The sequence below is a fragment of the Python bivittatus genome, unplaced genomic scaffold (genome assembly GCF_059951505.1).
Source record: "Python bivittatus isolate LINGU-HERP-01145 unplaced genomic scaffold, Pbiv_v1 ctg000480_np1212, whole genome shotgun sequence".
Taxonomy (NCBI): domain Eukaryota; kingdom Metazoa; phylum Chordata; class Lepidosauria; order Squamata; family Pythonidae; genus Python; species Python bivittatus.
In genome coordinates, this window is record NW_028277075.1 from 55,599,512 (window position 1) to 55,614,448 (window position 14,937).

Consider the following 14,937-nt stretch of genomic DNA (forward strand, 5'->3'; position numbering starts at 1 on the left):
CCCCAAATGACCCAGGATTCTATCAATAACACCTTCTATATAAACCTACCTGAGTAAGCCTACTCACGTTGTCCATCATATTTGTATTAAAGTTGATATTAGGTATAGATTATTTTAAATCATGAGCTCCCATATGAGAAACACTGGATAGTTTGCACAGGTAGACTGATATTGGTCCTCTAAAGACAAACTAACATCCTGAATTTCATAAAGGATAACATTAAGATTTTTCATTATTTCCTTCTTTCTTTCCTTCTTTCCTTTTCTTCTTTTTCCTCTATTTTAAATTTGGAGTAATTTAAACATTATGATTTCATTGTTCTTAAGAGATTTTTCTAGATAGCAGAATTAAAAATAGATTGAAATTTCAATAAATTTACCATCTGCAGATGTGTGGAAGACTGTCTGATATTAACACACCATTTAAGATTGCTGACTGACTTCAAATTTGTTGCTTTTGCTTAAAGTTTTCAGGGCAAGGTTGAAATTCATTCAAGGTTAGAATAAGCTTTGTTAAGATAAAGTCTAAGAAAAGAATTCTGATTTGTTTAAGAGATGAAGTCTTGAACTTCTTTAAGAGAAGCTTGTTAAAAGATTGGAAAGAAGGAACGAGAGAAACATTCATATATAGCAAAAAAGGAAGGCCTGTGGGGACTCAGTTTAGATCTATGATTTATTTGATTCTGGAGGTGGCATTGCAGAGGATCAAGTGCAGAAAAAAGCTTATGTTCCTAAGAATCTGAAATACAAAGGTGAAAACAACGGATACATGTCCTTTCTAGTGGTTTAATGAGACTAGTGGATTGCCAGGAATCTCTCATTGGCTCTCATTTTCCCATTTGTGGTCATAGGCTTTTGCCAAAAGTATCTGAGAATTCAAAGGCAAACATTCTGGTTGATAATGCATTCTGCCTAGCCAAGCACATTATAGAAGGTCTTTTCTTTTCCCACCATTCCAGAGTGATATTTGAGTTTCCTCTGAACTGCTGTGTTAGAGGGCCCACACTCCTAGTACAGCCAGGAGGGCAGTGTCATTTTGTGGATTACTGTTAAGTAATGTGGGTTTTCACATTCCCCCTTGTTATTCTTATATAAAAGATATTTATGTTGGCTTGGTTAGCAAGAAAAAAAATAATGTTCTGGAACCTTTTGATTTCTTTTTCATCTCTATGCATATATACAAGGAAATATTTTTAGAAAGGGAAAAGGCCTAGATCCCAATTCACTCAACATTTCTCACTCCATACATAACTTTCTGGGACCAATCCTGATCTTGATCTACAAAGTAGTAAATGGGTTGTGAGCTAATATTCCTAGAATGTCAGCTTAGTTAATTTAGTTTTGTTTGTATGAAGTAGTCTGTATTTTAATATGAAGTGAATGCATGAACTAAAGAATTTATTTTAAAGATCCCTGCTGCCCTATCAAAAACCTGGAAGAAAAATCTATTATGAAATGCCTCTTCGCACATATGTACTGTATGCCTTTTGTTCATATATTCCTTTTGTTGTTTATTAATATTTCTTTTGCTGTTTATTAATCAAGATATTGCCGAGACTCCGCTCTGTAAGCACTTAAGAGCTCTTGTTCTGTCTTTTGTGACATCATAATTCAGGGTATGACAGACAATTGGCCATTTTGCAAAAATGTTTTTCATGTCACAGCCAGAGGATCACAGTTCTAGGGAGGCCTGGCAACAGACACAAATGAGAAGCTGCCTGAAAATGTAGATTATGCTTTTATAAAATTTGCACGGTGAAAAATGTATAATGGTTAATAAAGGTAAATAAGGAAACATACTGTATTTCTAAATGAAAATAAGGTTAGCTAGTCTTTTTTTTTTTAGCAATGAGACTTGAGTGGAGTAATGTGACACACAGGATATATTATTCCACATTTGTACAATATGACAAATTATAATTTATATAGATGCATCTGCCCTTAATGATAATGATGTATCTTAGAATTACATATACAGGTAGTCCTCAACCTAAGACCATTTGGTCAGCAACCATTCCAAGTTATGACAGCACTGAACGAATGGTGGTTACGACCAGTCCTTGAAGTTCCGGCCATCCCAGCACCCGCGCGATCATGGGATTGCATCTGGGTGCTTGGCAACCCGTTCACACTTACGATCGCTTGTCAAGCATCCCATGATCAGATGATCACCATTTGAAACGTTCCTGGCCAGCTTCCCCAGAAAGTCAATGGGGAAGCTGGCAGGAAGGTTGCTCCCCACCCGCGCACCCTCCCTGACCTGCACTGTGCGTCCCTCTCACGCACACCCTCCCTGACCTGCGCTGTGACTCTTGCGGGCCATCTCCGACCCATGTGGTCCTCCCCACATCGCACCTCTTCCACACCCTCATGAACCCTCCCCAACTCTCACTGTCTTTGACCCATCTGGCAACTTGGACACCATCCCCAATCTGTGCAGTGACTCTTATGCACCCTCCCCGACCCTTGTGCACCCTTCCTCATTCCCTCCCCTATTTGGCAGCAGCTGCTCACCTGCCTATAGGCCTGTAACTTCCTGCCAGCGTTCCCACTGACTTTGGTTGTGGGAAGCCAGCAGGAAGTTGCCTTGCTTAACGACCACGGGATTCAGCTTTACAACCAAATCATTTCGTGATTGAAATTCTGGCCCCAATTGCCAGTCGAGGACTATCTGTAAGCACACCCACTCCCCTCTCTTCATCCCATGTGACTGGCAAGAGTTGTAAACCAGGGTTCAATTTCTTTCCAATATATTCTTGGTTTGTCTTTACAAATGAATCATAAAATAAAATAAGGGGGTGTACCACGATACACAAGAGGTGCCACGAGGGTTGAAGAGGGTGCGCAGGGGTGCGGTGCGGGTTGGGGAGCTTGTGCAGGGGTGCACGGGGGTGCGCAAGTGGCCGGCGCGGTGCGAGTGCAGAGGGGCTAGAGAGGGTGCACAGGTGGGGGAGACTTACCCCAGTGGCTTGTGACCTTCCCTGCTGGCTTCCTCAATGACTTTCTGGGGAAACTGGCAGTAAGTTGCAAATGGTGATCACGTGATTGTGGGATGCTTGGCAATTGGTCATAAGTGCAAATGGGTTGCCAAGCTCTCAGATTATGCTTATGTGATGTGGGGATGCTGGGACAGTCTGAACTCTGAGGACCAGTCATAACCACCATTCATTCAGCAGCATCATAACTTTGAATGGTCCCCGAGTGAATGGTCATAAGTCGAGGACTATCGGTGTACTATCCTTCTCTCCAAAATAACCCTTTTGTCATTTGCATAAACTGCCATGGTGAGGGAAAAGGCTCCCTACAACCAATCATAGCATCATCCCAGAGTGTAGAGATCTTGGAATAGTCTTAGTTTTATCATTTACACCAGCTCATTGTTTCTGATTTTTTCATCCTGAGCGCTTGTAAGATGATGCTTTTGTGAACTGTCTTTGCTGGTTGTTCTGCGTAATGACTGTTTTCTTTTATGGAAAAGACCAGGAAGTAATAAATTATTTTTTTTAAAAAGAGCTCAGTTTTCATTAAAAGGAATCACACTTTCTCTAGGCTCAACCTCCAATAATTAGCTGCATTGCATTCAAATAGTGGCATTGTTGTTCCTTATGATTACCCCTTTTTGTTTTGTACGAACATCTCTCAGATGATCTGCCTGAAGTTTGGCATGGATTTTCCTCATGCCATGGAGCATTTTTGCTGTAGATTTCATCACAATCTGTCTCAAAACAAAGATGGACACTTTAAAAGTATATTTCAGTGTTGAAAATCCCTGCATCCCGATTTCTGTTGTACATTTTATCCTGTCATAATAGTCTTACACTTCTGCAAATAACTTGTTTTGATTACAAAAACACACACACAAGCATTACAGTCATTTAGCCATGTATGTTTTTTTCCATGCTAAACAATGCAAAAGCAGAACTCAGTTTTTCCAAATCACCCTCCGGCATGGCAACTAGTTGCAATGGACACTTCTGGACTAATTGGCTATGGGGTGGGAGCCCAGAGCCCTGATTCTGAAGCTCTATATAGGCTTGATTTTTTTTTAAAAAAATCTGGGAATGGATAAGATTAAGCAATGCCAACTGTTTTAAAATGTTTAAATTGTTTAATTTGACCTATTCAACTTTACACAGCTGTAGATTCTCATGCCAGTTCAAAATATAGTATGTAACTCAACACAGGAGTATCTTCTAATATTTAGTAATACAGAAGAGCTGAGATCCATAGTTACATAGCAGTCACGAACATGAGCCTTCTGAAATACATTTTGTGCCTTGCAGTTATGTTTTGTCAGTCTTTATTAATAATAAACAAATGTGGAATGACAGTAGTGAATAGATAGTCTTCGTTTAGTGGCCACAATTGGGACCGGCAACTTGGTCATTAAGCAAGGTGGTCGCTAAGTGAAACTGTGACTGTGCTTATGATCTTACTTCAGTTTTCCTGCAAAGGTTGTAAATGTGAAGATTGGTTGCAGAGTTACTTTTTCATCACCATCGTAACTGTGAATGGTTGCTAAATGAGGCAGTTGCTAAGCATGGGCTACCTGTAGTTGCATAAGCTGTAATTACTTTAGAGGCAGCTGAGCTAAGTGCAATGTGGATCTTAAATGTGTCATTTTGGCCACAAAATGAGTTCTTAGAATGTTTTAAATTCTGGATAGTTTGGAATTATCCAACTCAACTCTCTCGTGCTAGTTGTTTGAAGAGTAGCCTGGAAAATCGCATGAGAGGAATTATAAGAAATATACTCCCCTTGGCAGAAAGGAGTAAATTAGAGAAGCAAAGAAATTAAGAGACCCTACATGGAGAGCAAATTTTGTTTCCTCATCAGCCAATTCCTGATGAGCATGATCATCATACTTTTACTGTAAGCATAATGTTACTGAGTTGCCCAGTAATCCTCCTTCTTTGGTTGCAAATGGTGCTTGAAAAATCAATATTATTCTGGACAAAACTTGGCATGTTTTCTTTCAAAATATTGTTCTAGGCTTGGTTTAAAAGACAACAAAAAAAGTGAAATCTTCCTCATTCCCAGAAACTCTGCTGCTAGAGAGCATATCCAATTGCCGACCAAATTATCCTCCCCCCCCCAAAAAAAAGCCTTCTCCAGGAATTAAAACCTGATTGTGAGGAAATAGGTCCTTAGGATGGGCAGTCAGACATCCAGGAATCCCTCCGCAGAGAACTTCTGGATGGAGCACTTAGAATTTCTGGTTTTGTTGGTGTTAGTGTTTAATAAATTGAGGAATGCTTAAAAATACTGTAATTTTTTGCAAAGATACAGTAGTTTATACACATTCACACACAGGTGTGTGTGCGTGTATATAAACATTCCTTTACCACTGATCATCATTAAAACAAATGCTTGTTTTAAGAGAAAGGTTATAAAAAAACATATTCTTTCTGTGTATGTTCTTCATCTTTTGTTATGGTATTTGCTGCAGTTAGATATTTGAAGTTGTATTACTTTAACTGGATGTTTTGAACTCAGTTTAACTGTTAAAGTATTTTCATAATTCCATGCTAAATTTTACTGTTTGCATTATAACCATCCTTGGAAAGACTCTGGTTTGGAAAAGTAGCCAACAAAAGTTTTTTTAAAAAAGGAAGTTTAAGCAGGGTTGGATCTGTTAGAATTTATTTATCTACTTATTTATTTATACAATGTATAGGCCACTCCAATCTATCACAGCTATGGGGGCTTATAACATGCACAATAGAAAATACAAAGGTTCAAAACCTAAAAAAGAAGACTCTCTGGAGTCTTCTCCAAACAACATCAACTAAAAACACTACACAGAAGTTCATCACCCACTCAGACTCAAAGCTTGGGGGAAAAGCGACTCCTGAGTGCTCTTTTAAATGTCAGGATGGGGGCCATATGAATTGCAGGGGGAATGTTGCTCCAGAGGGCAGGCACCATGACAGAGAACCTATCTGGGAGACAATCAGAAAATATTAAAAAAACATTCTAGAAGAAAGCAATGGCAAATTATTTCCAATTATTTCCATATTGTTGCCAAAACAACTACATGGATGTATCTATGAAGTCAGCGGGGCCTAAACTCAACTTTTTTACTGTAAGGCCAGCTTAACTTTCATGGCATCTCCATAAGTAGCCTTGAAATTGTAGTCTGAGAGATCACAGTTCTTTTAGGAACTCTATATTGACACAGAATTGTGAGTACCGATACCTAGATAAAGTAAATTAGACCTGGTGTTTCTGAAGAACAATTTTATCATGTTCCTGGTTTTTTCATGGAATGTTATATGGGTGGGAATAATTGTTTACACATGTACACTCTGTGTTCTTGATTCTTGTCTTTTTTGACACATCTCCAAAACAAGACATTACAAAGACATTTAGTGGTTTCCTAAATTGAGATTATACATTTAATAATAAGCAGCAATAATCTTGCTATGACAGAAATTTGTTTAGGATCTTAATAATTCAGAGGAAAGAAATAGATTTCTCTTTTAATGATATCTGTTTTATTTACCATCCTCCTGTAATGAAGTTGAACAGATTTGTGTTTTGAAGTGAAAAGTGGTAGTAATAAGCCACATTTTGTGGATTTTGGAGAGAAGAGAGAGAGCGAGCATTTTAGTAACAAATAATATTTGTTATTTGTTCCCTTTTGCTGCTCTGAACAACAGCAACAACCAACTATGACTAACCTGGGCATTATTACAACTGTAGGAAATATTCCAAGGAGTGGTATTTGCTGGAGGCAAGTGATAGCAGCTATTGTTCCATGTGAAGCCATGTGAGATTAAGGTGTTAGAAGTACTGCTATTCTATCTTTTAAGGTTGCTAGATATTTAGCAGCTATATTGTAATAAATCAGGTATGATTAAAATTTGCTCAAATAATTATTTGAAGTTATTAACAATGATCTAATATTTTTGTGCCACAATTTGTAGAATAATGGTTCTTAAAGCCTGTATGCAGTTCACTTATTGGCATGCAGAATATGACATACTGGATGTTTCTAATCAATATAAATAGCCTGGCATTGCATTGCATTATAGTAGGAAATGAAATGGCAATTTCAGTGCAATTAAATTCTATTGTAGTTTGATTTACTATTCATGATAAATCCTACTAGTCATGGCGCTGCTAAAGTAACTGATTTTCTTAGATAAACAGGATTGTGTGTGTGTATACACACACACATAAATATCTATGCATAACCACACAAGCATGCATGTACAAAAAAAAGGGGGACTTAAAATATATCATTATGTATGTATGGCATGTATGTGTGTGCTGATACAATATTAGAACAGGATTCCAAATAGTCTTTTGTTTAGTTTTTTTGCTCTGATGGTGTTTATGGGTGGGAGGATGAGTAGGATCAAGAGTTCTAAAATATTGAAAATAGTGATTATTTAAGTGCATTATATAAAATTATGAAAATTATAAAATAGTAATAATTGTTTTATTATATAATTTGCATTGACCTTATTGTAGTATACTTTATGGTCGCCATTTAAGATATGTAAGTATGCATCTATCTAGAGACACAGTTTCTGTTACTTTTGTCCATTTCAGACAAGATGGATCTTCATAAGTCCCTATGGTGGCACGTACGGAAGAAGAAAAATCCAGTGGGGGCTGTTGATATTGCTATATTCTTACAAGATTTATGATAGTGTCTGTTAATTGAATTTGTCAGTATAATTGCTCCAGAGCTGTTTTTAAAGCAAGTTATGACATTCACTTCATTGTTTTGAACAGTGTATTCCAACAGTGAACATTTTGTGAAAATTCTAAGCTGTTTGATTCATTTGTTGAGCAAGAAAATCTGATTTAGCCTTGGTTTTCACTTAGCTGTGGAGCAGCCTGACTTAAAAATTGGGAGGGAAAGCCCAGCTCTAGATTTGCAATAGAGAAAAATGAGTGCTTTCAGGAAACAGTGGACAAGAGGAATGCAGTTCATTCCTGCTGACCATTTTTCACGGAATTGCGACATCTCTTTCATGTTGTCTTCTCCATCAAATGGTGGTGTTTTTGAAGCATTACCTATGCTTTACCAAAGAAAATAATGTTTGTGGGACATGGGAGGGGGTCAGGCAAGATGGGAAATGCAGAGTGAATGCATGATAAATGTCTCATATGGCAGCACCTATGCATCCTAAAGAATCTAATGCAGTAAAGCAGACTGTCAGCCTCACCAGGTAGACCAGACCAGGAAATCAACTTCACAGGAAGGTTAAAGCTATTTTATTGAAATTGGGTATAATAGCAGAATCTCCCAAGTCTGGTTGTTCTGTATGTCCTCCTCCTTCTTATAGTTCAGTGAATTAGGGAGACATCTGCCTGAGGTGCTTCCAGAAATTATCTGGACATTCTGGACTTGGCAAATGTTTTTTTCCTTGTCACCTTGGCAATAGAGCTTACATATATCTGTCAAAGTCATCTTCCTTATTCTCTACAATAGAATTTGATGGTGACCTGGAATACATTTATTTGTAGAAAGGGTTGTACCAGATTATTCCATAGATAAACTCACTAAAAAGGAGGCTCTACTATATCAATAATTTGCAGCACTTTGGGATTAGCTCTAGACATGATTGACCTCATGATGTTTTCTGTTTCTGGGAGCTGAGCTGATTTATTTCTAACATTGTAGAAATAAAACTACTCAAGGAAACTCAAGGAAATCTGAAACTTCCTTTGCATTAGTGTATTTGCAACCTTGTTGGCACAGGCAGGAATGTTTACCTCACCCCTTTTCTCAGCTCCTGATCTCAAGCCAGTCATTACTCTCTCCCCAAACCAGACATTCAGTTTCCTCTTCCAGGATCTTGTCTCTTCTTGTAAGCATTGTTTAGGACTTACTGTGCTGCTCCTTCCTCACCATAAATCTCTCGTAGCAACATGTAACCATGGTGACAGTTTTTGGGGAAAGCACCTGATTGCAAATATGCCAACTTCTTACCATTTCAGTTTCATAACTCACAATGGCTTTTAAATGCAACAGTGGGATGGTAGTAAAGCCACTGGGAATCTGTGTTTCTGCTTCAACGCAATAAAGGACCTATAGATCAATAAATGGTTAATTGGGTTTCTGAACATTATTCTATAGGAGCAGTATGTGTGAATGAAAAACTGAAACAGAACAAAAACACAGTGCAAGTGCAAATTCACACATTCATCCTACATTTGCATTCTGCTTATTAATACAGGTCCATGACTAGAATTTCCTTTTTCAGTTCTAAAATACACATGGTTTACTACAGGTGCAGCTAGTTTCCTTTAATCTCTTTTTCTGCTTCCTTCGTGTACTCCAGATTGGTTATCACTTTATGACACCTAGAAATACACATCACCTGTTTGAAAATGTTTTGGCTACACCCTTATGAATGCCAACATCCTCAGGGATACATATAAATAGTGAGAAACCTTAGTTCTTCCCAGTTCCGTATTTTTCCTCTCGTCATCTGTCTCTGAACTTTTTCTAGTTTAGTGAAATAATACTTGATTGAGTAAAGTGTCAAAATGAACTAGCAAAGGGTCATGAGAGTTCATGGGGGAGTGGGTGGGAGGAAACTGGAAAGAAATGAGTGCTGTAGGTCCCTTTGCTTCATTGTTTTTTATTCTTTCCACCCCACACGACCCAGATCACTTTTCCTCCTTCTAATGTCATGAAGTAACTGTACACGCTCTAAAATTATAACTGAAATGTTTAAAGTGAAAGATACTGGGCATTATAGACTCTGTTCAACACGGCATCATTTAAATTACATTGGGGGCAGATGTAATAGAATATACAATTACTGTTGTCCTGTAGTAATTTAGACTCTTGGTAGTTTTGTGATGTCAAGGTATCTTCTGTCCAGGACCATCTGTAGGAGAGTTTAAAAAGTCAAGATGGCGGTCCTGACTGAACAATTGAATCCCCATCCCTTTTTTATATATGTCACACGTGTGTCATGTGTAAAACGGGGTAAGGCGTTAGTTACACCAGTGTGGCACCATTTTGACATTTTTGATACCCCTCCCTGTGAATACCCCTACTTCTGTCATTTTATTCTAGATTGCTCAGGATAGTCCAAGATTAATTAATTTGTTTCAAATTGTGTTACCCCTAACTTTGATAAAGAGGCTTAAATTGCTAGACCCTGCCTAGAGATGAATGTACAGACTGCACTAAACCAAAATTTGCTTAACTAATATATCACATGCTCATGCAACATGCTAGGATTAGCCAAATAAACCACAGTATGGCTTAGGGTGTTGTGTGAATCAGGTAACAGAAAATTAGGGATGAGGAAGAAACCTCAGAGAAGCACACATTTCCAATACTGTAACAAACTCCATACACTAGGAGAACTCTTCCTTCAAAGTTTTGGCTTTGGTTGAGGCTCAGCATTCCAGGGAATTTTTTTTTTCTGAAGTTTGGATGCAATTGATGTAGATACTTTGGTGAAGTTTAAATGAAAACCAATCAAAAGTTGGAAGCTGCAGCTGGATTTTGCAATATTTTGGTGATTTATTTGAACTTGTATAAAGGAAGCTGTAATGTAACCCTCTCTCTAGATAATGCTTCTGTTAGATCCAGAACTATGAGGGTTAATGTGGATGTATATTCCAAGTTATGGGTTAGAGCTGGGCATATTATTCCCAGAAAAAGGCACTCTGTATTCAACTGGGGCAACTTGCCAGCAACATTTTTGGTACATTTCTCAAAACTTGGCTTCTTCACTTTTAATTAAAAATCTTATAAAATAAAATCTGAACAATTGTAAAGGCACTGAGAAGTGTTCATGGTGTAATGTGAATAACTTTACCAGGTTATGAAATTTGATTATTGAAAATACTCTTGAAGCAGCAGATTTCTTGATGAAGTCAGTTAGCCTCCTTCCAATTTGTGCTAATTGATTTGTCTCTGTGGAGTCATATAAACAATTTACCATCAACTTTTTACAAAAATAAAAATGAAGTGTAATATGCAAGTTATAAGACTATTCTTATTTCTACCAACTAGAACAATTTTATCATTCTCTCTAAAAAAGCAGAAATGTATTGATTCTTTTTCAAAATTAAGTCTTCCATCTGAAGAAATTTCATTTAGTTTAGAGTATTACATCTCCAAACTCTTTTAGAAGGTGTATTGTATTTTTGAGGTCTGAACCTACTGTACTTGAAATTAGCAGCCATAATCACAATTTCTGGAATTTCTGCTTCATTTCTTCACACTGCCCATTAGATAAGGAAGGCATACTTTTGCCTTATACAGTGGTACCTCGGGTCACGAACGCTTCTGTTCACGACCAATTTGGGTCACGAACAGCTCCATTCGCAAAATTTTGCTTCGGTTTGCGAACGCCGGATCGGGTGACGAACAGGATCCGCGGCCATTTTCCCTCCCGTGACACATGGTTGTGGCTTCCTGTAGGGAGGGGGACTCTCCCTCCAAGCAATAACTGCCTCCCCACCCGCCTTCCTGTCCTCCACGCCAGAAGTCGTGTCAAGCAAGGTTAGCGTTCTCTCTCTTCGTACTGTATTTTGTTTCATATTTTTGCGGTTTAAAAAAAAAAAAACATATGGTTCAGAACGGATTAACCGTATATACATTGAACCTTATGGGAAAATTTGATTTGGGTCGCGACCAATTTGGGTTGCGACCAGAGTCGCGGAACGAATTAAGTTTGTGAACCGAGGTACCACTTTATATGGTCCTTCTAGGTAAATTTGCATGGGTCAGTTTAAAACTTCTGACCTACAAGTGATGTGTTGAGCAATCCAGACTGTGTCTTCATTTCCAAGTACAGGCAGTCCTTGACTTATGATGGCAATTGGGACTGGAATTTCCGTTGCAAAGTGATGCAATCATAAAGTGCGAATGCATCACTTAGCAACGGCAATCCCTGCAGTCCTGGCTGCCATCATTAACTGAATCCCATGGTTGTTAGGTGAGGCAACTTCCTGCCAGCTTCCCACAACCAAAGTCAGTGGGGAAGCCAGCAGGAAGTTGCAAGTCCCAGGCAGCAGGCAGGTAAGTGACTACTGCTGGGTGGGGAAGGGAGCGAAGGGGTGCATAGGGGTGCGGCGCGGGAATGTGTCAAGGGTCAGGGAGGGTTACAAGACGGTTGGGGAGGGTATGTGAGGTGCCCAGGGGTATGGCGTGAGGGTGTGGGGAGGGTCAGGGAGGGTGTGTGAGGGTACATGGGGGTGTGGCATGGGTGGGAGGGTGCGTGAGTGGCCATTGCAGCGCAAGCACAGAGGGGCTGGGGAGGGTGCGCGGATGGGTGAGTCTTACCCCAGTGAGTTATGACCTTCCCTGCTGGCTTCCCCATTGACTTTCTGAGGAAGCCAGCAGAGAAGGATGCAAATGGCGATCACGTGATTGTGGGGCACTTGGCAACTGGTCATAAGTGCAAACTGGTTGCCAAGTGCCCAGATTGCAATCACCTGACTGTAGGGATGCTGGGGCAGTCGGAATTCCGAGGACCAGTCATAACCATCTTTCATTCAGCACCATTGTAACTTCAAACAGTCACTGAACGAATGGTCGTAGGTTGAGGACTGCCTGTATGTGTATGGATAATGGATTTTAATATTTGTTGGCTGGAGTACTTAATCTTGTTTCAAAGTCTGGAACTCTTTTCCATTGCAAGAGACCTGAAATATGTAAACCAATTTCTCTTTCAGTAATTCTCCTAAGAATAACTGGGAAGGACAAAGAAGGGGGTTATGTATGTGCTTTTGTGTACAAGATAGTGTGTGAATGTGTGTGGAAGTGAAAGAATGATATTTAAGTAATATTTATTCATTAATCTATTTTTTGAACTGATTCCTCTTTCTATGGAATAAAGCCCTTGGCTTAACATTCAAAAGGTTGTTTTTACCACAACAGAAGTCACACAGCCCTGCTTTGTAGAAATAATTGTTTCTTTGTGTGGCTGACTTGTGCAGCTATGGACTGCATTGCATTGCCTATCATTTATGAAAAGTTACCTTCCCCCAATATACTTGCAAATGTAACTCTGTCTAACCACACACACACACACACACACACAGAGCACCTTCATCTTTGTGCACAAGTCCCTTAGGACTGGATCGGAGGGAAATGAAAAATTCTTACTTTTGAGATAGTCAGTTTAAAAAAATATGATTCAAATCACCAGACTGAAAAACATTATTGTTTATTAACCAAGAATTTAAAAAGCCAAAATTTTCCTATATATGAATTAGGCAGACCATTTAGTGAGGATAGTATGAGTAATCTAAGAACAATCCTTAATAGTTTTAGAAAAAAAGTAATAACTTGTTTTTAGTCAAATTATTTGCTAACTGTTCTTGAAGTATATTCTGCAAGACAATAAATCAGCCATAGTGTTTGCTTGACAGCTTTAGCCATCATCAGTCATGTTCTTTCCCTGTCTAATCTGTAATGTTTTCCAGAAGGAATAGTTTTAAGCAATTCTATGTATCCTTTGGCTACTTAAATCTTTTAACTCCTCTCAGGTGGGGATGTTTATTATTTATTTGCTTACTGCATTTGTACATTGTTTTTTAAAATATAGATTACTGAGGTACTTATATAGGTCTAACTTGCATGTTAATTGAGGTCCTGAAAATGGTTGAGTTCAGTGCAGTGTAGGTAAAACCCAAGAGTTTATCCCAACTGAGACATTGGCTAGTTGGAGATGGACATCGGTGCTGGTATATAGTTTTAGAACTTGAGTAATTTCTGTCACTGGTTTGGTGTGCAGTACTGGAATTGAAGGACAGGAACAAAGATGATTGGGCAGCCTCTCAGAGTTATTGTGATCTTCAAATGATAAGCTCTGTGCAAACTGCCTGACCTTCCTGGGGGAAGAGTTGGGTGGAAATGTGTTCAGTAAACAGTATTTTAATGGGGAGAATATGTATGTATTCATACTCCAGCTGCATATGGTATACCACAGGGTGATAGTGCCATTATCATTCAGATAAGTATCGATGATATAAATATCTGGATTCAGATTAGTTAATACATTTAATTGCTTCTTACCAAAATGAAACAACATATTTCCATAAAGTGTTAATATCACTGCATCTCCAATAATGTAAATGCAATAAAGTCATTTCTAAAATATAATTTTTGTTCAAAAGGGAGTAATCTAAAAATCTATTGAAATTATTCTAGTTCTGATTTAACAAGAAAAACTGGAAACCAGGATAGTGATTCTGTTCTTCTTATGTGTTTCTCTGAGTTTGAGCCACATTCTTTGGCTATAGTTAGTCCGATTCTGGAGAATGCTAATTCATAATTCATGAGTTGGTTTTCTAGTACATGTAGTCTTTTCAGTTCCACATGTCTTCCTCCATCAATGGGGCTGGCAAAATTAGTAAGGAATTAAAGTTTACTGTATAAGCCTAATCCAGACACCAAAATCACTAACCTAAGTTTCTTCTTAGTTTGCAATTCCTAGCTTATTTGGAAGTATCTTCTCTATGTTCAGTTTTAATCTTAGTTTTGCTCAAGCTGTTATAGAATGGAAAATGTGGCTGAAGTTCCTTTGCCGCTCTTTTTCTTACCTTTTTTTGACAGGTTGGTAAACATCTCTAGCTCAATTACACACACATTCAATAAGTTTGTTTTGGGTTTCGTTCTTCTACCCAGGTTTCCAGATTTAGAGAGAGCAGAAATGACCATGACTGCCAACAAGAATGCCAATGTCACCAAGAAAGCAGGAGGAAATAAGGTATCTCGGGATACTCTAGAGCGGTAAGTGTAAACTGCAAATGCTATAGTTGTTCTTGTCTGATGTTTTGTCAGCATTCCATGAGTTTGTTTTTACAATTGATGGCTGTTTTTCTTCCAACAATGTTATAATCCTAGCAGAATATCAGAATTTAGGGACAATTACGGCTGTCTCTGCCATCAGTGTAATTTGTATATCTTGGCTATTAGTTTCTAGCGTCTGTCTAGATTTG

General features: G+C 38.4%; 1 protein-coding gene across 6 annotated transcripts in view; it reads left to right on the forward strand.

The window, feature by feature from the left end:
- Positions 1 to 14,937, forward strand: part of DENND2B (DENN domain containing 2B) — a 165,045-nt gene that overhangs the window by 58,829 nt on the left and 91,279 nt on the right. For all 6 annotated transcript variants that reach the window (XM_088145968.1, XM_088145969.1, XM_007421136.3 and 3 more), the window contains one exon: positions 14,624 to 14,728. In XM_088145968.1, coding sequence (XP_088002094.1) covers positions 14,649 to 14,728 — 80 coding nt within the window. In that variant the 5' untranslated portion in view covers positions 14,624 to 14,648. The remainder of the gene's footprint in view (positions 1 to 14,623; positions 14,729 to 14,937) is intronic.